The sequence below is a fragment of the Equus asinus genome, chromosome 17 (assembly GCF_041296235.1).
Source record: "Equus asinus isolate D_3611 breed Donkey chromosome 17, EquAss-T2T_v2, whole genome shotgun sequence".
NCBI lineage: Eukaryota > Metazoa > Chordata > Mammalia > Perissodactyla > Equidae > Equus > Equus asinus.
The window spans coordinates 38197365-38224215 of NC_091806.1; the positions used below are offsets into that span (position 1 = coordinate 38197365).

Here is a 26851-nt window from a genome sequence, read left to right on the forward strand (position 1 = left end):
ATGGATTCAAATCCTCCACGCAATCCTGTGTTTCTGGTATTTCCTCCAGAGATCACCATTCCTGAATTTCAGTCAACGGACTTTACAGCTACGACCTATGAGTCTAGCAGTCCCTTTCCAAAATTACTTGCTGCAAAAATGAAAGTCTTAGGGGTAAGTGAGTTTGCCTCAATGTAAACTCTACTGAGGGTGTGTTATAGAATTAATGTTTGTGTTTCCCAAAATTCATATTTGAAACCATAATCTGAATGTGATGATATTCGGAGGTGGGGCCTTTGGGAGGTAGTTTATGATGGTGGATCCTTCATGAATGGGATTAGTGCCCTTATAAAAAGTGGTCAGAGAGCCAGTGAGCTCTCTCTCCTTCATGTGAGGATGCAACAGAAAAGTCAGCAGTCTGCAACCCCGAAGAGGGTCTTCACCAGAAACTGACCATGCTAGCCCCTGACCTCAGACTTTCAGCCTCCAGAATTGTGAGAAGTACATTTCTGTTGTTTATAAGACCCCCCCAGTCTATGGTACTTTGTTATAGCAGCACAAAACTACTAAGACAGAAATTGGTACCAAGAAGTGTGTGCTGCTGTATCAAACACCTAAAAATGTAGCCGCAGCTTTGGAACTGGGTAGAAGTTAGAAGAGTTTCGAGGCCATGTTAGAAGAAGCTGAGACTGTCATGAAGGGATTTGTATGTGTGTGTAAGATTGTCCCTGAGCTAACATCTGTTGCCAATCTTCCTCTTTTTGCTTGAGGAAGACTGTCACCAAACCAGCATCTACGCCAATCTTCCTCTACTTTATGTGGGATGGCACCACAACATGGCTTGACAAGTAGTGCTAGGTCTGTGCCTGAGATCTGAACCTGCGAACCCTGGGCCACTGCAGTGGAGCAGGCAAATTTAACCACTATGCCACCAGGCCGGCTTCATGAAGGAATTTTTAAAGGCAATTTCAGTGAGGGCTCAGAAAGAAAAGAGGAGAGCTGTAGAGAAAGCCTCCATCTTTTTAGAGGATACATAAGTAATCAGGAACAGAATAATGGTAGAAATACAGATAGCAAAGGCCATTCTGATGAGGTCTCAGATGAAAATGAGGAGCATGTCATTGGACAAAGAAGAAAAGGAGATTCTGCAGAAGGCCAGTTAGAAAACAATTTTAATAGTTTACATGAGTGAGTAGTAGCTACTGACTTGAATTTACTCCCCAATATCAGGCTTTCCCATTGTAAGAGCAGTATTTGCCCCTAGAAAATTTAGGGCATTGAGAAACAGAAAAGAATGTTTGCTCCCTGTGAGAGCTCACTTTCAAGAAAAGGGCTGGGTTCTCATTACCCAACTTCTTCTTTGAAACTTATCAACTGTAGATGGAGAAAGGCAAGGAATATTTGTACATATGCATCTACGTATTGGAAGGACTTAGGGTGTACAGTCAGAACAGAATAAATGAAAGGAAAAAAAGTCAAATATTTGCGATTTTGCAAGTACGGAGAAGAGGAAAGCTTGGCTACTTTTTGATTGTTGAAGATCAAACGACATTAGGAGAACAGAAGATCATCTTAAGACTTAAAGCCTAAGAAAAAGATGGTGCTCAAAATACAGACAGAGGGGCCGGCCCTGTGGCCCAGTGGTTAAGTTCGCGTGCTGCCCAAGGTTTCGCTGATTTGGATCCTGGGCGCGCACATGGCACTGCTCGTCAGGCCACACTGAGGCGGCATCCCACATGCCACAACTAGAAGGACCCACAACTAAAATTACAACTATGTACGGGGGGGATTTGGGGACAAAAAGCGGAAAAAGAAAAAAAATAAAGAAGATTGGCAACAGTTGTTAGCTCAAGTTCCAATCTTTAAAAAAAAAAAAGCACAGAGAAGGCAGAAAGAGCAAGGTTTAAAGAGAGAAAAGTGAAACTTGTTTTTGGACATATTGAATATAAGGTGGTAGTGGGACATTCAAGTAGGGATGTTTGACAAGAGCCAAAAATGTGGGTCTGGAGCTGAAGAAAATGAAACTGTTTACAGCTGATCCACTAACCCGTGATAGTTGTTTGAGAGTGAATGAGATTACTCAGACCGAGAAGGAGGATTGAGTGTAAAAGAGGGCAGAGGACAAAGGACAAACACTCATACATTGTCCACCTTCCATCCTTCACCTCGTTCTCATCAATCTTCCTTAGCATTAATCAATCCACTGTTTGGTGTTGTAGTGCATCACAATGTAGCATGGGGAGAAAAAAATAAAGACAAAAGATGGGAAGCGCTCTGTGTCTGAGGATGTGGCAATACCCCCACAGGCTCAGAGGACTGGTCATCAGCAGAAAGGTTTTCTGACAGTCCATTTCTGCTTGAGGCCAGGCTGGTATGGCGATTTAGAATTCAGTGCTTCTCAAACTTTAGCATTTATATGCTAAAGACTTGGAGTGGTTTTTTTTCCAGCTTTATTGAGATGTAATCGACATCCAACATTGTGTAACTTTAAGATGTACAATATGATGATTTGAAACATATATCTTGCAAAATGTTTACCACAATAAGGTTAGTTATCACATCCTTCACCTCACATAATTACTATTTTGTTGTTGTTGTTATGATGAGAACATTAAAGCTCTACTCTCATAGCAGCTTTCAGTTATACAATATAGTATTGTTATAGTTTTGACATAGTATGTTAACTATGTCACCATGCTGTACCTTAGATCCCCGGAACTTATAACTGGAAATTTGTACCCTTTGACCAACCTCTTCCCATTTCCCCCACCCCTCAGCTCCTGGTGATGTTTTTAGATTCTAACTATGAACAAGATCATACAGTATTTGTCTTTCTCTGTCTGACTCATTCCATTTAGCAAATGCCATCAAGTTTCATTCATGTTGTTGAAAATTGCAGGATTCCCTTCTTTTATGGCTGAATAATATTTCATTATATATATAATATATATATATAAAATATCTTCTTTATTCATTCATCTGTCAATGAACACTTAGGTTGTTTCCATGACTTGCCCATTGTGAATAACGCTGCAATGAACATGAAAGCACAGATAGCTCTTCAAGACAGTAATTGTATTTCCTTTGGATATATATATACAGAATTGGGATTGCTGGATCACATGGTAGTTCTATTTTTAATTTTTTGAGGAATCTCCATACTGTTTTCCATAGTGATACATTCCCATCTGGGTTCTCTTTTCTCCACATCTTCGCCACCATTTGCTATCTTGTCTATTTGATGATAGCCATTCTAACAGATATTGGGTAATCTCTCTTTGTGGTTCTCATTTACGTTTCCCTGATGCTTGGAGAGTTTATGACAACACAGACTTCTCAGCCTCACCTGGAGATTCTATCCAGGAAGTTTAGGATAGGGTCTGATAATTTGCATTTCTGATTCCCAGATGATCCTAATGTTGCCAATCCATGGACTACATTTTCAGGAGCATTAATTTAGATCATTTTACCTATTACCAAAGACCAGATAAAAGATTTCAAGAAAATACCTGGGAACATCATACATGGGCTTCTACTATCCTTCCCTTATCTATAAAAGAGGATAATTGCCAAATCTTTTTAACCCAAAGGAGATCTTCTACATTTTTCAGAAAGGGAACTCACCATTTTGCCTTTTCCTCACCATGACTTTTTCCTCTTTTTACAGACTATCCAGATTGTGCTTGGACTGATGAACTTTTCTTTTGGAGTTGTTTTCCTTTTCACCTTTGAAAACCCGTACCCAAGATTCCCCTTTATATTTGTTTCAGGATATCCATTCTGGAGCACCCTTTTGGTGAGTATAGTCAATCAACTTCAATTTGAAGCCATGCCAACAGCGATATTAAGGAATTCTTAGTTATGAAATGAGCTGCATTCAGTTGTATGATATACATTGAAAAGTTAAAATAAAAATCCACCTTGTTGAAATTATTTCTCCATTAATTCATCAGAGTTACTAATATTCTATCATTGGGTCTTGAAGTTCCTTTGGGAATATTTTGGGGGGTCTTGATGTTATTTGTCCATTTATTCATTTAAAATTAATTATTCTCTCTTATAAGCCAAATACATAGAGATAAAATGAGGATCCAAAGGTCAATAATACGTGGGCTCTCACTATGGAAAACAGTATGGTGGCTGTTTGAAAATTCAAAATTTTAAATTAAATTTTTAATTAAAAAAATTAAAAACAGCACTACAATATGATTCAGCAATTCTATTTCTGGGAATATATCCAAAGGAAATGAAGACACTATGTCAAAGAGATATCTACCCCCATGTTCATAGCAGCATTATTTACAATAGGCAAGACATGGCAACAACCCAGGTGTCCATCGACAGACAAATGGATAAAAAAGTTGTGAGATATACATATATATACATACATACATACATACATATATACAATGGAATATTATTCCACTACAAAAAAACAAGGAAATCCTGCCACTTGTGACAACATAGATGAAACTTGAGCGCATTAAGCTAAGTTAAATAAGCCAGACACAAAAAGACAAATACTGTATGATCTCACTTATATGTGGAGTCTGAAAAAAAAAACCACACATGGAAAAAGAGGTCAGATTTGTGGTTACCAAAGGTGGGGAGTGGAGGAAGGGAGAATTGGATAAAGATTGTCAGAAGGCACAAACTTCCAATTATAAGATACATAAGTTCTAGGAATGCACGTACAATGTGATGACTATAGTTAACACTGCTGTATGATATATAAAAAAATGTTTACAAGAGTAGATCCTAAAAGTTCCCATCACAAGAAAAAAATATATTTTTTCTTCTTTTTCCTTTTTTTGTTTTTGTTTTTTTTGTGTGTGTATCTATATGAGATGATGGCTGTTAACTAAGCTTATTGTGATAATCATTTCACAATATATTTAGGTCAAATCATTATGTACATCCTAAATTTATACAATGCTGTATGTCAGTTGTATCTCAATAAAACTGGGGGGGAAAAGCAAAAAACAAACAAAAATAATAATACTTTGGGCCCTTCCTTCAAAGTGCTCTCAGTCTAGCAAGAAAGAAAACATGTAAACAGGTCATTTCAAGGAAATGTGACAAATGATAATCACAGAGGTGTAGAAAGTGTGTATATAAGCAGAGATGAAGGATCAATTTACTCTTTAGAAAAATGAAATAGATGTACCTTCAAGCTGCACAGAGGCACCTATTTAATCGCATTTAATCACATTCAATAAACATTATTTTGGCAACTAATTTAATGCAAAGAATGGGCAATGTGTGGGGATCCTGAGAAAAGGCAATCCCTCATTTCAAGATCCAGGTTGAGTGGAGAGTCAGACAATTACAGTCATATGGTGTGATGAGTGGTGACAGAGGACACAGAAGCTGCCTCAAAGGAAAGGCACCTATGCAATGGAGGGTAGGCTGCTGAGAGACATTTACAGCTTGACTAGTTTTAGAGGATGAATCAGGTGAGGATACCTATGGAGGAAGGGGTGGGGGATATTGGGTGTAAAAGGTAGGGATATCTGGCCAGGGAGAAACATGAGTAAAAGGCTCAAGGGATGAGAGAACATTGTTTATTCTGAGAATTGTCAGAGTTCAGCACAGAGAGTGAGAGTGGAGTGATGAGGCTGAGGAAATATCAGGCAATAGGACTAGAAATTTAAAAGTGGATGTGCTGTAAATCAGATTTGAAATTTCTCCTAGACAATGATGCTACACAGATGACTTACTTCCATGAAAATTCTAGGGATTTTTTCAGAATTTCTACCATATTAGCTGCAACTCCACCTATGTTCCCATCCAAGAGAAGACACTAGATTGCAAATAGGTATGAAAGATGTTTCTTATAAGAATGGTGGAATCTGATCCTATTGGTTGTAAACTGATTTGACGTTTGTGTTGTGATATCAACAGGGAGTCCACAGTAGCTATAAAAGGAAGATGGATGAGAAAACGCAAACCCAGTAAGGTTAAAAAAAATTCTCATGTTCAAATAGTTAAGGCTAAAGCAAGTTTCTAGTCCAGTATTTTGTCCACTATTCATTTGTGGACAATCATTAAAGGCGTCTCACCCTTCTCACTGCCCTAACGATTGTGTGAACTAGGAAGGAGGGTATGTAAAAGGAATATATAGAGGTCTATTCTGTGACCACACTTTAATATCAGCTAAAAATGTCCATCACTAAGCCATTTATTCTTTTTAACAGTTCATTAATTCTGGAGCCTTCCTAATTGCATTGGAAAGAAAACCCACAGAAACTCTGGTGAGTTATATTTCCCCTTTATTAAAAAATTTATAACTTTATTATAATTCTTTATAGCCTTGGAAATGAATTTGGAAAATCATTAAGCCACCATATTGCACAACTGTCAAGTATGAATACCAATCAATGGCATTTGCTTCTTTTTTCATAGAATCGTACATTAGTGCCAAAAGAGAGTTTTCTAGGTCATCCAGTTTAATTCTTAGTTTATATATGAAGACACTGAGGCATAGGATAACTAATTTGTCCCAGTTCCTCAGTCAAATGGCAGAGTGGGTCTCCGTATTCCAAGAACTCATTCATTCATTCTTTCTGTTAAGTATTTTTGGTGCTTACTACATGCCCGACATTTCGAAAGGCACCAGTTTGATTCATATGCTAGGCACACTGTATAGACAACCTAATTAAACCTTATAAACAGAATCTCAAAATAAATAATACGGCATTAACAAATGCAAATTTTTACCTTGCAGATGAATTATAAGTAGAATATTTTTACTTTTCTTAAGGAATCAAAGATATGAGATATTAATTAATAAGCCAATAAATTATTTTCAGCAAAGGCCATCTCCTTAGTTTTGTAGTTTTAGGAAGAAATAAAAATTGCAAAGAAATACAATGTTTAGCTAAACAGAGTCATAAAACAAAAATGTAAATAGGTCATGACTTCTACTAGAGCATCAAAATGCAACACAGTGTGGCTACCTCTAAGTACGTCTTTTGTCCAGTTTGCATCCCTCCCTCCAACTGAATGAGAGTTAACTTAAGCACAAATTGTGGGGTATGGAAGGGTTATTAAAACTTCACTAGATTCCCTTATCCTGTGGATAAGGGCCTGAAGCCCAAAGAGGTGAAGCGACACATAAGATCACACAGATGCTTTGAGGCGTTGCAATGCTTTGACAACAGCCCTGCTCTCCAGTCTCCCCATCCGTTGCTTTGTCTACAAACTCAGGCTGGGCCTGAGTCATTGTGTTATGTTCTCATTTTCTTTCAGGTGGCAAGGAGTCGAATAATGAATTTTCTTAGTGCCCTGGCAGCAACTGCTGGAATCATTCTTCTCACATTTGGCTTCATTCTAGATCAACACTACTTTTGTGGCTATTCTGAAGAAGTGAGTCAATGTCAACCTGTTACCACCCTATTCATTGTAAGTACGCTCCATTTTTAGGGTGAGGAGTGATGGGTTTAATCCTAAAGATGTATTAGTGTCCAATCAGCACCATCCAAATAATGTTGTGGACACATGTATTTTCTTTTATTCACAAACATTTACAGAAATCAGCATCTGATGGACGTTATACCAGGCATTGTGGAATAGAAAAATAAACACATTATAACCCCCACCTTTAGGAATTCATAGATGAGTAGAGGAGATAAAACATCTACACTAATGAGCATTATATAAAAGACAAAGTGATATACTAAAAGAAAACTACAGGTATAGAAGTATGGTGGTAGCTCATAGTCTTAGATTACATTAGAATCATGAGTGGAGTCTTTTTGTGGTTTTGTTTTGTTTTTAATATTTAGATTGGACTTCCGATAAAACATAGTAGATTGAAAACAGGCATTTATTTCTATTTCCAAAATACCACTAAAATTAGTGTAAAGAAATGTAAAGGACATGAATCTACAAGAAGAGAAAAAAATAGTCAACAAGACCCGTCAAAAAACCACTGAGACAGCTGAAAACTAAGCACCTAAGGAAAAAGGAGTCCTAATAGAAGCAAAATATTTCATCAGGCAGAATCTAAGAAATATTGAGCATTGGATGTACTAGGACCACAGAAGGCAGGGGAGAAGAGAAAAAATAGATTGTTTTTGGTAGTAGTGAATTGGGCTATTTGGTTCAACTCTCCTTTGAAGACAAAGAAAAAGCTACATTAAAAAAATTTTAAAACAGCTTAAAAGCATTGAAGAGCTGAAAAGTCAATTGGAATTCCTAGATCAACTTTTAGATGAAAGCCTAACCTGAAATCTCTCAATGGAACGCCAAAGACCAACCAAGCTGCTTATACCTCCAGTCCATTTTCCAGTGTTGTCCATTTGGAATCTGATTTCCAGCCTAAGTTTAATGAAGGAGAAAGAAGCCAAAGCCCAGAATCCACTCAAAGTGGGAAGACTTAGAAGAGATTTTCTCCACATTTAACTAGGTCCTTGACAGACTACGACATTCTTCAGGTAAGGGCAAAAAGACATACAAAGTACTCTGGCCCATAATAGCAGAGACAAATAACTGACCGGAGTGAAAAAATAAAGAGAGAAGTCCTTGAGAAATTGTGGCCACATGACAGACCTGACAGACTTCCTGACAACCTCCTCCACCCATCACTCCCACTGGAGTTTTAACCTTGGTAGACACAAACTGGGTGAGCCAAGAATGCTCAAGACATGAATTTGGTCTTGGTATTTGGTGCCCTAGCACCTGACTAAAGCAAAACCAAAGGCTCTCGGGGGGGAAACACCCAATAGTCTCACAAAACTCCTACCGAATTTGGTATCATGTTTGATACTGCACACTAGATAGAGGAGAATGGATCCTATTTCATGGAGAAAGGGAATCCAGAAGAGAGGGTAAGAGATATGAAATATACAGTGGAAAAGTCTAACATAAACTTGGCTGGAATTATAGACAGACAGAAAATGAGAAAGAGAAAAATGACAATAGATTTTTAGATCAATGAAAAGCATTAGCCCACATATGCTAAGTCAACTGAATCCCAAACACCTAGACCCATTACACAGAAAATGCAGAAAACAAAAGACAGAGAAAATTTCAAAGCAACTAGTGAAAAAAGGCAGATTATCTTCAAGAAATAGGCCATTAGAATACAGGTTACCTTGGGAGAAATAATAACTGGAAGGAAGTATGATGGGGCCTCCGGGTGTTGGTCTATCCTTATGTTCAAAATAAACTTTCTAGGCTCAAACTTTTTTGACATTTTCTAATCTTGACCCATATAATTCTTCAAATGTATTTCAAAGATAAGGTTGCTGTTTTAGTTTACAAAATCTGACCAATCCCTACCTAGATCACCCTTTGACTAACTTTATCCCTTGAACCTTTATATATGCCCTTCTCTATATTCATCTTTTTGAAATACTACTGAGAATTAAAACTAAGAAAATTTTTTAAATTAGTTCATATGATCAATAGCTTTTCCTGGAAGCCTTTGTATGAGGACTTCTACAGGAAAAGACAGATATAATGTTGATGTGTTCGACATATTTTTACAACTTTTTAAAATTTAAGAATAAGTACGTAGCTTGATGAATTTTCATATACTGAATTCATCTGTGTATCAAGTTGTTTTTCCCCCTTTCTGTACATACTAGTCTTCGGAGTGAGGTCACTATGTACAACCAACAGTTAGAGGGAGTTAGGCTCCAACTCCTTCAGGATAGAGTGTAAGTAAATTATTTGAAATTCTTCTAAATGGGAGATTTGCCTATTCTTCCTCTATAACTTATTGACTCAATCATACAAATTTATGGGTATTTATTTTATACTTTGGATTACAATCTAAAAGTATTATTTTGTAGTGCAAATTATTCAATTTTAGCCATTGGGACCTCTTTCAGTTGGCTCCTGTAATCCTCTGACATATCCCTATATTGTGTGTGTGGAGGTGGGGTCGTTTGTCTGTCTTTGCATTTCCTCACTTTCTAGCACTACAAGATACTCCAGATTCCTCTTGTATCTCTCCTGCCCTAGGCCTAAGATAGGCCATTTCTCCAAGGAGCCCTAGTTCCTTTTGTTGGAGAGCGGTATTAGAAACCAAGAAATGGGGACTAGGTGTACTTGTTGCTACTGGAATGCCACTGTTTCTTAGACCCTCTCAGCTGATAGAGCAAGGAAATATATGTGTCTCCTAACCCATGTACATACACATAGCTATAAATACTTCTTTATGTATCCATCACTATCTACATTAGTCTGGGCATGAGTTTCATAATGATGTCTACAACTCTAGTCCATTACTATATGGATCATTTTAGCCTGCCTCATTGGTTATCTGAAAGCTTCCCCTCCAACAGTGAGGAGTCTGACACCCACCATCCTCCATCCATTTACTTAGTGTCTCAATTACAGTTCATACACGTACAGTAGTGTCAGAATTGTTAACTGATACCTCTGTGGGAAACAACTTATGAATAGTAAATATATCCATTATATTTAACTGATAACTCCATGGAAAACAGTGCTTATGAACAGTTCCTTTTGCATTTACTCTTACAGATTCCATTCCTTTCAAAGTAACTTCAATAAGCAGCTTCCCCCACCCCAATCCTCTTCAGTGAGCTTATTTCATATATTTGTAATACTATTAGATTATTTTGTCACAGTCTGCTTTACACTCTGCGGTTCCTGGATCATCTAAAGTTTTTTTTTTTTTTAATTTGCATGCATTAAAGTTCACTCTTTGTAAAGCAAAAGTTCTTAATTTAGATGAAGTCAAGTTTATCTATTTTCTCTTTTCTTGCTTGTGCTTTTGGTGTTGTATCTAAGAAACCACTGCTTAACTCAAGGTCATGAAGATGTATTCCTATGTTTTCTTCTAAGAGTTTTATTGTTTCAAGCCTTATATTTAGCTATATGATCCGTTTTGAGTTAATTTTTGTATATGCTGTGAGGAAAGGGTACAACTTCATTATTTTGCATGCTATCCAAGCACCATTTGTTGAAAAGATTATTTTTTAACCTATTTTATTTCCATGGCACACTTGATGAAAATCAATTGAGCATAAATGTAAGGGTTTATTCTAGACTCTCAATTCTATTCTATTAATCTATATGTCTATCTTGGTGCCAGAACCACTCTGTCTGATTACTCTAGCTTTGTAGTAAGTTTTGGAAATGGGGACTTCAAGTTCCCCAAATTTGTTCTTTTTCAGGATTGTTTTGGCTGTTATGGGTTCTTGCATATCCATATGAATTTTAGGCTCATCCAGACAATTTCTGGGGGAAAAAAGCCATCTGGGATCTTTATAGGGATTACATTGAGCCTATAGACCAGTTATGAGGAGTACTGATATCTTAGCATACTAAGTCGTCTGATCCATGGACCTAGAATGTCTCTTCAATAAGTGGTATTGGGAAAACTTGACAGCCACATGCAAAAGAATGAAACTGGCTCAGCATCTTACACCAGACACAAAAATCAACTCAAAATGGATTAAAAACTTGAACTTAAAACTTGAAATCATAAAACTCCTGGAGGACAACATAGGTGGTAAGCTCCTTGACACAGGTCATGGCAATGATTTTTTGCATTTGACATCAAAAGCAAATGCAACAGAACCAAAAATAAGTGGGACTACACCAAACTAAAAACCTTCTGCACAGGAAAGGAAACATCAGCAAAATGAAAAGGCAATCTATGGATTGGGAAAAGATTTTGCAAATCAAATATCTGAAAAAAGTTAACATATAAAATGTATAAAGAACTTACACAACTCAATGCAAAAAACCAATCCAATTAAAAATGGGCAGAGGATCTGAATAGACATTTTCCTAAAGAAGACATACAGATGGTCAACAGGTACATTAAAAGATGTTCAACATCATGAATCATCAGGAAAACACAAATTAAAACCACAATGAGATCATTTCACATCTCTTAGAATGGCTATTATCAAAAAGACAAAAAATAACAAGGGTTGTTGAGGATGTGGAGAAAAGGGAACTCTTGTACACTGTTGGTGGGAATGTAAATTGGTGCAACTGCTATGGAAAACAGTATGGAGGTTCCTCAAAAAATAAAAAATAGGACTACCATATGATCCAACAATTCCACTTCTGGGTATTTATGTGAAGGAAACAAAAACATTAACTCGAAAAGATATGTGTACCTTCATGGTCATTACAGCATTATTTACAATAGTCAAGCCATGGAAACAACATAAGTTTCCATTGATGGGTGAATGGATAAAGAAAATGTGGTATATATATATACAATGGAATATTAGTCAACCATGAGAAAGAATGAAATCCTGCCATTTGCAAAAACACGGATGGACCTTGAGGACATTATGCTAAGCGAGATAAGTCAGATGGAGAAGGACAAATACTATCCAATATCACTTACACATGGAATCTAAGAAAAGCCAGATTCGTAGAAACAGAGTACAATGGCAGTTACCAGAGGCTAGTGGGTGAGGGATTTGAGGAGATGTTGGTCAAAGGCATAAACTTTCAGTTAGAAGATGAATAAATTTTGGAGATCTAATGCACAGCATTCTTATTATAGTTAATAATCCTATATTACTTACACTTAAATGTTGCTAAGAGATTAGATCCTAAATGTTCTCACTACAAAAAAAAAATGGCAGTTATGTGACAATGAAGGTGTTAGCTAATGAACATTGTAGAGTAGTAATCATATTGCAATATAAATGTATCATATCAACAAGTTGTTCACCTTAAACTTACACAATGTTATATGTCAGTTATATCAATTTTTTAAAAAAGTAAGTGAAAAGACAAGGCACAAGATGGGAGAAAATCTCCTCAATACATATATCTAACAGAGGACCCATATACAGAATATATTAAGCACTCCCAAAAGTCAATAATAAAAAGATTTTTAAAAATGAGTCAGACTTGAACAAGCACTTCACAAAGATATACGAATGGCTAGTGAGCATGTAAAAAATGTGCTCAACATTATTAGTTACTAGAAATGCAAATTAAAATCACAACAAGATACTACTGCGTGCATACCAGAATGACTTTAATTAAAAGGACTGGCAAAACCAAGTGTTGACAGGAATGTGAAGCAACTGGAATCCTTATACATTTTTGGCTTGAGTGTAAAATGGTTCAACCATCTTGTGAAACTATTTGGCAGTTTTTAACAAAATTAAGCATAGACCTATTATATATCTCAGCAATACATACAAGAAGGTGCATATCAAATTTATTCATAATTGTTAAAAACGAGAAACAATTCAAGTGCCTATCAATAACAGAGTAGCTAAGCAAACTGTGATTATTCAAGCAACAGAATACTCTTTAGCAATAAAAATGGAACAACCTACTGATACATGCAACGACACGGACAAATTTCAATCTCTAAATTAAACCACTGAATTCAAATACAAAAATGAACAGGCAAATTTAATAAATGGTGTTAGACATCAGAATAGTGGTTGCCTGTGGATGGAGTAGGGGGAGTGACTGGGACGGCACAGAAGAGAACTTACTGGGGTGATGGATACATACAGTATATCTTGATCTGGAAAGTAAAAAGGTAAAATATATATATATATATATATATATATATATATATATATATATATATACATTCGTATAAACTCCAGAATGGTAAAAGGATTGGAAAAATATTTTTAAAGCAGATAACAGCAAAGTTTTAATGATTTTATATACAAAAGAGCAAACATAACTGACAAAAAGTCAAGAACACATTGGGGCCGGCCTGGTGGCATAGCGGTTTAGTTCACACACTCTGTTTCAGTGGCCCGGGTTTCGCCAGTTCAGATCCTGGGCACGGACCTGTGCACCGTTTATCAAGCCATGCTGGGGCAGGCGTCCCACATATAAAATAGAGAAGGATGGGCACAGATGTTAGCTCAGGGCCAATCTTCCTCAAGTAAAAAGAGGAGGCTTGGTGGCAGATGTTAGCTCAGGGCTAATCTTCCTGAAAAAAAAAAAAGGTCAAGAACACAATAAAAAAAATAGACAAAGATTATGAGGAAGGAATATACAAAAATGCAAATCTAGTGGCCAAATATACTCATAGAGTGATGCTCAAATTCACCAGAAGTCAGGGAAATTCCAATTAAATTAACAATGGACTAAGGTTTATCATTAGAATGGCAAAAATTAAAGAGTTTTAATGATAAATTAAAAACTTTTTAATGATAAAAAATTATCATTGGCAGAGAAATGGTGAAAAGGATGCTCTTGTCTATCAGGGGTAGAAATGTGAAATGTTACTAACATTTTGGAAAGCAAGGAGACATTTACTTATATGAAAGATAGGCATAATTTAACGCAGGTAGCTAGCCCCACAGTCATTAAACCACCTACATATAAGGCTATGTGTATAAGGATGCTTACTGAAGCATTGTTCAGAGTGATCAAAAAGAAAAAGAGAGAAAAGAAAAGAAGAAAATTATTTCCTGTCACTAAAGAATAAACAAATTATGGCAATGAGGCCATGAGATTTGATGATGCCATTAAAAACCATGTGACTCTAAAATAAACAGTTTTTCAACCTATAGTCAAAGCATGTAGACAAATTGGTTGTAGAACAGAATGTTAACATATTAATCTCTCCAAACCTTCACCAGCAAAACAGTGGTGCGCCCAGCCTCTGGGCTACAAACAAAGTGCGTATCCCGATTTATGCTCTCACTTGCCAAGATACAAAACATCTGAAAGGTCTTTAGCGGTGATAAAAAGAACACAAGATGGTACTATTAGCCTATGCTTCTTTCTATGTGTCTTCTTCTGCATGTTCCTCTTTTTCTGGGCCTGTAATTTTTTCTTCCTTTTTATTTTCTTTTATATTTTTGCTTCTATTTCCTGACGCTTAACTTTCTTTCTCCTTCAACAGACTACTTTTTTAATATTATTTCTTTGTATTTTATATATTTAGGAAATGGAGTATTTCCTAAACATAATTTAGAAAGTGGATTATTTTTGTATGACATTCTCTAAGAAAATAATACGCTATGCTGTGCCATTACGTGCTGTGCTGTGCCATGCCGTGCTGTACTGTGCTGCGCTATGCTAAAATAGCCGTACAGGGGGCTGGCCCAGAGCCATACTGGTTTGGTTCACACGCTCTGCTTCAGGGTCCCTGGGTTCACGGGTTCAGATCCTGGGTACAGACCTATACACCATTCATTGGGCCATGCTACGGCGATATCCCACATACGAAAAAATAGAGGAAGATTGGCAGAGATGTTAGCTCAGGGCCAATCTTCCTCACACACACACACACACACACACAAAAGCTATATATTCTCATGATCCTCTCCTAATTTGCTTCCTAAGCATCAGCTACACCTGAGACATGTGGGAGAGCTTTTCTTACCTGGGCATTGCTACCTCATTGTCATCAGAAAATCCATTATCGTGCTAATAGTATAACTCTTCATTTTTTTTTCTTCTTCTGTTACAGGGAATTTTGACTATGTTGATGGCCTTCAGCATTATGGAATTACTCATTGCTCTGTCTTTCTCAATTTCGAAGAGCAACCTTGACTGTTGTGATTCTGAGGCATGATGTTAAATAGCTCTGTGAGAATAAAGATGTGTTATAATATTATTGAGAGATGAATTATGCTTGTGAGGAAAAGCCAAAAGGAACACAGAATCTTAAGGCTGGCAACTCTTGGAAGCAAAAGGGAGCAACTCAAGGGAATGGGGTCTGGGAACATTTGGCTGATGAAACACATCATGCCTCTCTGCAATGTGGTCTCCTCCTCTCACCAAATCACATGGTCACCTACGTGTCACTTCCTCTCTTAGTCATGCATTCACTGAACTAAAGGACAGCAATGCAGTGTTGCCACTGTACAGAGAAATGAATCAAAGCCCAAGGGGTGGAGTGACCAGGTCCATGACATCCCCTGATGATTTCTCCAAGAGACACCACCTATTGGCTCCTACTCCATTGTCGTGTGGAAAGATAGCTTGGTTGAAATAATGGCTTGGCCCACAAATTTTACATCGATCCTGAGAGATCATCAATGTTAGCCACTTACAATACTACAATAGTGAACAACAATGGGGGCAAATATTGATGAAAGCCACTACAATGTTCCAGACACCATGCTAAGAATCTTATTTGTGTTACTCATTTAATCTCACAAAACTTCTAGGAGGTAAATTGTATTATTATGCTCATTTTACAGACAAAGAAGCTGAAGCACAGAGAGAGTAAGTAATGTGCCCGAGATCGCAAATTTCGCATTGGCAGAGCCATGATATCAGCAGACTGTCTGGCTCCAGAGCCCAAGGTCTTAATTCCCATAAGCAACATACCAAGGTCCCTTAAACTTTAGGTCTCAGAACTCCTTTATACTCTTAAATATTATTGAAGACTGATTACACATTAATATAAATGACATTTTTATTAAAACCACTATATTTTCCAAATAAAAAACTTAGTACAGACAGTCGCACTGATATATATTTTTGCAAATTTCTTTTTTTAGGTTACTTAACTTTCTTTTTATTAGCTTTATCGAGTTATAGTTTACATACAAAAGAATTGCACACACTTAATTTAGGCATACGCCCCTGATACCATCACCATAACCGAGGTACTAAGCATATCCATCACCTCCAAAGATTTCCTTGTGTTCTTTTGTGGGGTTTTGTTTCTGTTTTTTGGTAAGAACACTTAACATGAGACCTATCCTCTTAACATATTCTAAAGTGCACAATACCATATTAACTGTAAGTACTTTTTTACAGCAGATCTCTAGAACTTAGTCATCTTGCATAACAAAAACTTTATATCCATTGAAAAACAAATCTCCATTTAACTTTACTACACATTCAAATCACCTGAAAAACTTTTATAAACCTGTCCCCTTCCCTAGCCCACCACATACCACCATACACCAATTTAAATCAGAATGAGGTGAGAGCTTGGCCTTGATATTTTTTTAAAGATTTCCAGGTTTTCCCAATGCAGAGCAAAGTTAGGAAACCACTGTTTGTCTCCAGCTTAATGGAAGACAACTGGATTCTCTCAACTGCTCTTGCATTCAATCTTTGTGATATCTCACATTCTGTAGCTTGGACAGAATAGCACTGTAAACTTGTGGAAAGGAGAAATAAGGTCTTAGTATTATTATGAAAATTGTTTTCAGGTCACAGACCCCTAAAAGGGTCTCAAGGACTCCAGGAGATTCCCATACCTTGCTTGGATAACAGCTGCCTTATATTATATTGCATTCCACTGACAATACTTGCTGAGTTTTAGAGATCTTACTTCTACCATCTCATTGATTGTCACAACAGCCCTCTGAGATGGGTATAACTAGCTTATGCCACAGATAGGAAAACTGAAGCTCAAACTGCTTAACTTTTCTGTGACCACAAAAGGGAGTATGATTTAGAACCAGGATTTGAATGAAGATTCCTCACTCCGAATCCCATTATCCTCTGCTTCTTTTGGCGTAGGAAAACTTAGCATACTCCAAGAAATAAACTATCAGGCTTTCATTTCTTCCAGAAGCTGGAAGGAGAAAGGCCGATAGGTGTATGTGTGGGGGCAGAAGATGGAGAGAGAGGTTCTGATGAAAAATGTTTTATTTATTTTTAAATATTTATTTCCAGTGGAGTGAGGTTCTGATGAAAAAATAGTTGGCGACTGAGTGAGGTTCAGACGTGTGCGGTTTGAGATCTATTTAAGGGTGAGAGGAGCTGTCACCTACCAGCAGGGGCTTTAAAGTCACACCTAGGTTTAAATGTCAGTTTTGCCATTTATAGCTGAGTGACTTGAGGCCCCGTCACCCGGCAGGGGCTTTAAAGTGGGTTTAAATGTCAGTTTTGCCATTTAAAGCTGAGTGACTTGAATAAACGATTTAACCTTTGTGAGCTTTAAATTCCCAAAGATGCAATAATCAGACCTATCTAATGGGCTTACCGTGAGCCTTAAGTAAAACATGTGAACTGATCTATCAGTGCCTGGAACTTAAAAATCACTTAGTAAATGGTAGGTTTTCTTTTAAACTTATAATTGAGGTTTTCCTGCTTCCTAAACATCACATTCTATCACTTACTATGTTACTTTGGGCCAGTTTCCCCATTTCCTGCACTTTAGTTTCCACAATTATAAAATAGATTCAATATTAAAGGTGTTAACTGGACAGTGCTTGGCATATAAGTAGGTATTCAACTAATGTTACTTTCCTAACTGTTAAGAATGTCAGGTAGGGCTGGCCCCGTGGCCGAGTGGTTAAGTTCATGTGCTCCGCTTCAGCAGCCCAGGGTTTCACCAGTTGGATCCTGGGCACGAACATGGCAGCGCTCATCAGGCCATGCTGAGGAGCCGTCCCACACAGCACAATCAGAAGGACCCACAACTAGAATATACAACTATCTACTGGGGGACTTTGGGGAGAACAAAAAAAAAAAAAAAGAGAAGATTGGCAACAGATGTTAGCTCAGGTGCCAATCTTTAAAAAAAAAAAAGTGAGCTTCCTTAAAATAAAAAAGAATGTAAGGTAGTCCCTCAGAAAAGAAAGAAGGCCTCATAAACTACAAAGCTAAGTACTCAAATTTATATTTTCCTTAGTATTAATTATTTATTAAGGACAACATGGGGATTTTCCAGCTTGTAACCAAGTTCTATTTGCAATAGCAACTTTAATTTCACCTCTGAGGGACCCCGCATCACCCTTACCAATTCTGTGAAACCAACACCTTCCAACACCAGATAATTCTGGGTGCCAATGCCTTGCTGAGCAACTGGGAGCACACCCTAACATTACTTCCTGATACTGGACAGCATTGTGATAACCATCTGGACGGGTAAACAAACCAAAGCAGAACCATTATTTCTCACAGCACTGTGGAGAACCCAGCAATCAGAAAAACCAGCCCTGCTTTCAAGGGACATATAGACCAATGGCAGTATAGGGCAAACACACAAGTAATTATGATCTAGAATGTAGTTTTTGTAAGAGAGGCAAAATGCTTTAAGCAGAAAAAATAAAATCAGAGTGCTAGGAAGTAGAAATAAAAAAATAAAAATTCCTATCAGGCAAATATTAAGTAATTAAAAGTTGAGTTACTAAGCTTTTATGTAGACTTGAAGAAAGAGATCATCATTTGGGAGCAAGGAGGCCACTAGACAAAGACAAGAAGTTTAATTCAGAGAGAGAAATTTTAAACACGTAATAGATCTGATAAAATGCCCTCAAACATTACAGAGAAAAAAATAATAATAGAACAAAGAAAGTGCTACTGACAAATGCAAATTGTAGTAAGATTTCAACACACTCAACAGCTGAAAGGTCAATTGATCCAAACCAGCAAAGACAAAATGAAAGTTTATTTATTTATATACATTCAAATTCAAGTTTATTCAGGAGAAATCACACAGAGAGCCACCTAAGTGATCGCGCCGGCCACAAAAATCAGAGTAGCAAACCACCCCAGACAGACTTGGGAAAAACAGGGCCTACATGCCAGAAAAGGATACCAAAAATCAGGTTGTGCGATTTCAATCCAAGCCTCAACAATGCCATACATTTGCCAAGTCCTGACCCTGCTCCCACGCTCACTAAAATGAAGACACACACCTCTAACCAGCCGTCCTCCTGGACTCAAACCTCAGGCCTCACAATCATCCACAACTCAGACCCCAAGTAATTGGCCTTCCTGTCACCAACCACTCAAGCCCTTTAGCATACTCATACTCATAAACCCACAACCAGAATCTTAAATGGTTGGTGGAGCTTATGTTTCCACTCCTCTCCTCCCTATAGCATCGATGAGAGGTGACTGCACAGTTTTCACTTGCACATTCTTGATGGCAGCAAGTTCTCTATTCAAATGGTAGCCTGTTCCACTAATGAAGTGCTCTAGTGGTGGGAGATAGCATCTTTTTATATTACACCAAAATCAGTGTCTCCAGAACTGCTTCTACCCATTGGTTCTAACCCTATGATTCCAAACCATCTTAAGGAAAAAAGAGGCAGAGGGAGAAACAGAGAAGAGAAGAGAAGAGAGAGAGTGAGGGGGGAGGGGGAGAGAGAGAGAGAAGATATGAATTAATCTCAGATTCATCAATAGAGCTGCCATATGTCAGTCCTTTAGATTAGGCAAACAGGGGCCAGCCCTGTGGCTGAGTGGTTAAGTTCACCAGCTCAGCTTCGGCGGCCCAGGGTTTCGCCGGTTCGAATCCTGGGTGCCGACATGGCGCCACTCGTCAGGCCATGCTGAGGCAGTGTCCCACATGCCACAACTAGAAGGACCCACAACTAAAACAAAAAAATACACAGCTGTGTACAATGGGGATTTGTGAGAAAAAGGAAAAATAAAATCTTTATAAATTAGGCAAACAAATAATTACCTAACTACAGCCCTGGATCTCTGATGAAATACAGGAATGGACAAGGAAATTAAAAAGTAAGGAAAAACCCAAAATATGAACATAAAGCTTGCATATGGTGGGGGCAGGAGGTATAATCTCTTTGGGCAAAACTTTGATTCATCTCCCAAGTGTTTACACATCCCTGGCCACCAGCTTCCTCCATTTGCTCACTTGATCTACATTGCACTTGATGGTCACACAGCTCCAGACCAGACTGAAAAGAGAGGATACAAGGGAACGAGAAAGACGGTAGGAAAAGGTGGGTTTGTAGGTAATAGTGCTACTTTAATTTATATCCCAAAATATGGAATTCTCACCTCAAGCTTCTGGGCATGTGTTCTACAGCATCAAAGTATATTTTAAGGCGATTTCTACTAAATCTGACACAAAATATACATGGTCCCACTAGAACCCTAGTGTGCACAAATGAGGACAATATCTGGAGACCGATACATACAACACTCCCAGGTGGATGGGCTTGATGATCCTTCAGTCTCTCTGCATAGACGCCTCCTTCCCACCTACCCTCTCGTAAAAGTGAAGTAAAAAGGTAAAAGTCCTAACAGCCCATCTTTGGAGAATTTCTAGAGCCCTACGTGCCCTTGGGGACCCACCATCAACACCTGCTTACCGGGTGGGGGCTGCAAAATTCTTCTAATTAAGGTAGTGTGAAGTACGCCAGGCAGTCCCCTGGGGTCTTTTTCAAGAAGTGAAACCTCCTGGTAAGGCAGAAACTTTTTTGTATATCCTTCAGCTCTGATGAGTGTGTTTTAAACCCAAGTAATTGGGGCAAAGCCCAAGGCAGCAGAAGCCGCTGATTTCCTGTCACCTGGTATCTATCAGAGATCCCAGGCCCGGGCCCATCTCACTCACCCTCTGTGTACTTGAGAAACAAGCAGCAGAAGTGAACACAGCAGCAGGCGTCCAAAACAACCCTTGAGCCCCAAGGCCTTGGAGACTCAGGTAAGGAATCAATTTGCTTTGTTTAAATGACTAAAAGGGAGTGATGGATGGATAAGGCATGGGATGGTTTTGAAGACTGGAGATTCTGGGCTGTGATTCCACAGCTTCTCTGGTCAGGTTTTCTGATAGTGTGATGATCTGAGGAGGGATGATACCAAGGCTTGCTGCCCACCCACCCCTTAACCACTCTCTCTCAGGAATGACCCTGGCCAATCAACTGTGAGTCATTCTACAAAGGTAGCAGATTACCGCATGTAGATTAAAGCATGGTTACTAAGCTGCTGGGCTCCATCACTCACAAGCCATATAACCTTCCACAAGTTACTAAACCTCTATGTTCCTCAGCTTCCTCATCTATAAAAGGGGGACAGTGGTAATAGCCATGGCACTAGGAAGATTAAATGAGCTCAAATCCCAAAGCTCTTAGAACCACCTGGTACCAAATAAGAAATAATCAGTCACGGCTATAGTGAAAATAACTCCATTCCTCTTCCTTTAACTGCTTTTGTTTTCAAAGACACCCCACTAAATGGAAATACCCCTAGATGTTGTTAAGACTCACAGGCTGCTCACATTTTCTGGTGGGGATTAGTGGGCACCAAATTGAGCACAAAATCTTGCCTCAACTCTATCACAGAAACCTAGAGTGAGAGTGGGCACTGGAGACGAGGAGGCTTCAATAACAGAGAACAAAGGTGAATTTTAACCCTGTTACAATTGTTTCCTGAAAGTAGTATATAATGTGATTCCCTTTCCTTGTTTCCCTTAAAATGATCCCACAAAATGAGATCATTTCCCATAAGATGATCTCACTGATCCTCAGGTGAGGTGAAATTGTCCCCTTTTGGTCTGACATCCTGAGCATTTGTACACCTGCCCGGAGGAGGCAGCTCAGTTTAATGTTTTTTGAGCTCAAAGTATGTAGAACACAGGTGCCCTATGTAATCCTGGTAAAACTTTCCCTTTGGGAATTTACAGCCCATTAGAGAAGTAGTTACAATATGACATAGAAAGAAAACAGCTGATGACAAGTAAGGAATGCAAAGGGCCTTGGGCTTTGAAGAAGTCCTGCCATCAGGTGAGGAGAACAGGAACAGCCTCAGGTGATGTGAATATCTAACAGGGAGTTTGAAAGTGAAGAGGTGGGAGGAAGAGCATTTCAACGGAGGGGGTTCAGAGAAGAGAGCAGGAGGCATGTCCAGACCAGGGCCCTGGTGGGGAACAGTGGGATACAAGCTTCAGAAGTTATGTAGAGCTGACCTGTGAAGGGCAGGAGGAGCCAGGTGAAGGGTTTCTCCAAAAGGCAAGGACAGATCAGAGAAAGTTCAGACTCAGGAAGAGCATGACTTAAGTCAGTGATTTAGGGAGTCTGACCTAGCAGCCTTATGGAGGATGGATTAGAAAAGAGAAAGACTGAAGGCAGAAAAGCACCATTTTTGGGCTTAAACCAGGAGAGGAAATGAGAGTCAAACTCATGGGGTGACACTGAAAGTAGAAAAAATGTGCACATGCAAGATGAGGTATGTTCCAAAGAAACGAGATGACTTGGCCAGTGATGGAATATGGGAGATAAAGGAGCTGAGTGAAACGTTGCTCCAACGTTTTCAGATTGGGTGAGAGGGGAAACAAAAATAGAGCAGTCTGAGGGATGAGGCCTGGGGAAATGCCAGTGACTCTGCAGCACGGTCCTTGAAGAGAGGAGTTTCAGTTGAGTGGCTCTGGCAGAAATGGGCTGTGAAGCGTTGAGTGGGTGGGTGGGTGGTCAGGAAGTAGAGGAAGAGAGTGGAACCATCAGCTTTTAAGAAGCTGTGGGTAAAGGAGAGGGGAGAGTGGGCAGTGGCTGGGATGTCGCTAGATTAAAGGAAGGGGCTTTGGGATTGGGGAACACTGCAGCACACTTTAATCATAAAAAATGCTCTAGGGGCCGGCCTGGTGGTGCGAGGGTTACGTTTGCACGTTCCACTTAAGTAACCTGGGGTTTGCGGGTTCAGATCTCCGGTGCGGACCTATGCACTGCTTGTCAAGCCATGCTGTGGCAGGCGCCCCACATATAAAGTAGAGGCAGATGGGCACAGATGTTAGCTCAGGGCCAGGCTTCCTCAGCAAAAAGAGGAAGATTGGCAGCAGATGTTAGCTAAGGGCTACTCTTCCTCAAAAAAAAAAAAAAAAGTCCAGTAATAACTATTGTTCTTTGAGTATTTAGTTCTTTATGAACTGCAAATTATTTCATGTTATCAAAACAATACTTTGAATAGATAAATCACAAAAACGGCCAGTAACAGAGCTGGGACTAGCTCTTTCTGCTCCATACCACCATGAATAGAGAGGCGAGAATCAATTTCTTTGAAGGACTGACATCTTAGAGGAAGGAGATGGGTTGAGGAATACAAGCAGAGGGAAAGGAAGTAAGAACACTCCTCCTCAGAGATGAGTGTGCAGGGGGCCAGAAAGGATAAAAATAAAAACCCATTTTGAGGGCAAAGGAGGAATGTGAGGAAACAAAAGCTAGGTAGCTTTGAACTTCTCAGTAAAAGATGGAATTATTGGACCTAAAAGCCATTACTCAACCCAAAACCCATAAAGCTGTGAGCTCTTCTTCAGTGGATGGACACAGAAACCATAGTACATTTTAAAAATCAAAAAAAGATTTGCAGAAGTTGCTGTAATAAAATGGGGCAGTGCCTGATAAAGTGAGTCCTGATTTTAATATAGTTTAGTGGAAATAAAATCCTATTACTATCACATTTTGCCCAATGTGGTCAGTATGCCTACTAAGGTACCAAAAAGTCTTTGAGCATAATTGTGTGTTGGGCAATGCTTAAGTCATTGTGAACATTTTTTTTTAATGATAAGTAAAGATGCAGGAATCTACAATATCCTCAGGAGTATATGGTCTAGTTTTATATATTCCCATAGAATGAAATTTTTCATTGCCCAGTCTGTCTACAATGCCCTGGCATTGAAATAAATATTTTAGAGAGATTACTCCCATAAAAAATTGAAAGTAGAGAATAGAAACAGGTGTGTTCGTGTTTATAGTAATATTTGTTGAAGGCTTTGTAGAAATGTCGTTTCCGAAGCAAGACGACATTTTACCAGCGGAGTAAAATATGGTCATTACTGCCATCAGCCATTGCAGACACAGCCTGAGTAGAACTTGCTTATGTAAAAGGTTTATCTCACCAACAATACAGATATAGCCTTAAGCAGTTGATGAAGAAGGAGAAATTAAAACAAGGGTAGTCCAATCATCTCCTTCTGGCTGGCTTACTGAAGACCTTTGCTCTTTAGTGAGTGTTCTACTAAAACCCCCCCTCTGGAGAGCAGTGTGGTGACTCCCAGCCCACTCCATACTTACAATGGGGAAATTAATTAACCTCCCTGAACCTCCATTTCCACATCTGCACAAATGACCAAATGACTACTTAAGGAAGGTGTTGGAAGAGTTGGAACTAGGTATGCAATATCCCGGCCCACAGTAGGTACTCAGTAAACACCTGTCACCATCTGGTCTAGCCTGGGGTGCAGCAGAAAGAGCACCAGGCTCAGAGCCACAGCGACTACCTTCTAGTTTGGCTCTGTCACTAACTGTGAGGGCTTTAACAAGCATGTCCCTTCCCTGGGCTGCAGTTTCATCCGTCAGATGAAGAGAATGGTTTCTGAGGTTCTGACTAGCTCTAAAACTTCTGCCTGGTGACCAGAATCCGTCTGTAAACTCCTTAGTGGGCTGTATTAATATATTCCCTTTTGTTGGTGGTCTTGTGGGGCAGTTTGTGGTGCAAGGCAGATCCCCAAGACCACGCGACATCTGATAATCTAGAGCTCGGGCAAAATCAAGTGGGAAGCACCCAGTCAAAGCTCCCCACTTCATTTCAGCCTGTGGCCCCGACAGATACTCCATTTGCAACTGATTTACAGTCATCCAAATAGCACCTCTATTTGAAGGAGAAGGGAGAGCTTCGTAAGTAAAAGACTGAATTCCTAGTCCCCGCACGGGACAAAGCAGCCTAGTACCATAGATTACCTCATTAGATAGGCCCAAATCCTCAGCTTAAATCTCTAAAAGTTGTGTAACTTTGAATAAGTTACCTAACTTTTCTGTGCCCTTGTTACCTTTTCTACAAAATAGGGCCAATGGTTCATCTCTTGTCTATTCTGTGAGGCTCCAATGAGACGCCAGATGTGAAATCTCTTTGTAACTATGAAGTGAGTACAAATGTGAGGCCAAGGAGACTCCCAGGCACCTGTCTTACAGCATCCCTGCAGGTGCCCAGCTCTGCATGACTTCACTAAGATAAGTGAGCTGGACAGACAGTCCCCGTCTCCAAGGCCCCTTACATGAATGACTTACAGTCAATAAAGACAAGATCAAAGATGTGTCCCTACAGAGAGATTTCCAGGGCCCAGGAAAGACCCAATAGAATTCATGGAAGTAACTGACATAAACACATGAATACCAAAAGGAAGCACGAGATGAAGAACGTTGACAGTCTTTAAATGTTAGAGCTGGAAAGGAGCTTGGTAATAATCACTAACTGCAGAAATTAATAAACCATGAATTCTAAGAATAAACAGCATTTACTACTTTCTTCCTAGGTACTAGTTGCTTTCATTTGTTAACTTATTTCTCACATAGCATGTCTGTGAAAGGGGTATTGTTCTCATTTTCCAGATGGGAAAAGACAGAAACTAATGTTCATAAAGGTAATAATACTAAGAATGAGAATAGCAACAAACAGCATGGTGATTCCTCAAAAAAAGTTGAAACTAAAACTACCATATGATCCAACTAGTCCACCTCTGGGTGTTTATCCAGGGAACAGGAAAACAATAATTCAACAAGATGTATGCACCCCTATGTTCACTGCAGCATTATTCACAATAGACAAGACCTGGAACCAACCTAAGTGCCCACTGACGGATGAATAGCTAAAGAAGATGTGGTATCTATATATACAATGGAATACTACTCAGCCATAAAAAAGATGAAACTTGTCATTTGTGACAACATGCATGGACCTTGAGGGTATTATGCTAAGCAAAATAAGTCAGATGTAGAAAGACAAACAATGTATGATTTCACTCATACGTAGAAGACAAAACAACAACAACAAACACATGAATACAGAGAACAGACTGGTGGTTACCAGAAGGGAAGTAGGGGGAGAGTGAAAGGGGTAAAGGGGCACATTTGTACGGTGAGGGATGGCAATTAGACACTTAGTGGTGAACATGATGTGGTCTATACAGAGGTCAAAATATAAGGATGTACACCTGAAATTTATGAAATGTTATAAACCAATGTGACCTCAATAAAGAAAAAGAAAAAAGAACTATGAGTGAAAAAAAAGAATAGCAACAAAACAGGTAATAATTATTCAGATATGGGTACTTTACATACATTTATTTCTTCAATAATATTTATTAAACTACTAAATTCAGGCATGATTTTAGATACTGAACAAGAGAGAAGAAGGTCTCTGCTTTGATGGAATTTACATTCTAGTGGGGAGAGAGACAATAAACCAGCAGGCAAATAATCAAGGTGATTTCCCACAGTGATAA

General features: G+C 38.8%; 2 protein-coding genes and 1 long non-coding RNA gene across 4 annotated transcripts in view; 2 read left to right on the forward strand and 1 right to left on the reverse strand.

The window, feature by feature from the left end:
* Nucleotides 1-15493, forward strand: MS4A5 (membrane spanning 4-domains A5). The gene is made up of 5 exons (XM_014861766.3): nt 1-153; nt 3647-3775; nt 6177-6233; nt 7231-7383; nt 15389-15493. Exons 1-5 carry the CDS (start codon nt 1-3, stop codon nt 15491-15493), a joined length of 597 nt encoding a protein of 198 aa, XP_014717252.1.
* Nucleotides 12742-21091, reverse strand: LOC123278016 (uncharacterized). Its single transcript, XR_011495107.1, has 3 exons — nt 20955-21091; nt 15302-15505; nt 12742-13897 (listed from the first exon to the last, which is right to left on the reverse strand). It is a non-coding gene; the product is annotated as an uncharacterized lncRNA (long non-coding RNA).
* The window catches only part of LOC106844387 (B-lymphocyte antigen CD20), a 13621-nt gene continuing 7796 nt past the window's right edge, over nt 21027-26851 (forward strand). Inside the window, exon 1 of one of the 2 annotated variants that reach the window (XM_014861789.2) lies at nt 21027-21286. The gene's annotated coding sequence lies outside the window, so the exon portion shown is untranslated. The remainder of the gene's footprint in view (nt 21287-26851) is intronic. The other variant, XM_014861790.3, reaches the window with a different exon arrangement.

Bases quoted from the DNA above. Each gene is read 5' to 3' on its own strand.
- MS4A5 (XM_014861766.3), top strand. From the start codon at position 1: ATGGATTCAAATCCTCCACGCAATCCTGTGTTTCTGGTATTTCCTCCA. The intron at 6,234-7,230 runs GTGAGTTATATT...ATTTTCTTTCAG, and splicing joins GAAAACCCACAGAAACTCTG to GTGGCAAGGAGTCGAATAAT. The intron at 7,384-15,388 runs GTAAGTACGCTC...CTTCTGTTACAG, and splicing joins CTGTTACCACCCTATTCATT to GGAATTTTGACTATGTTGAT.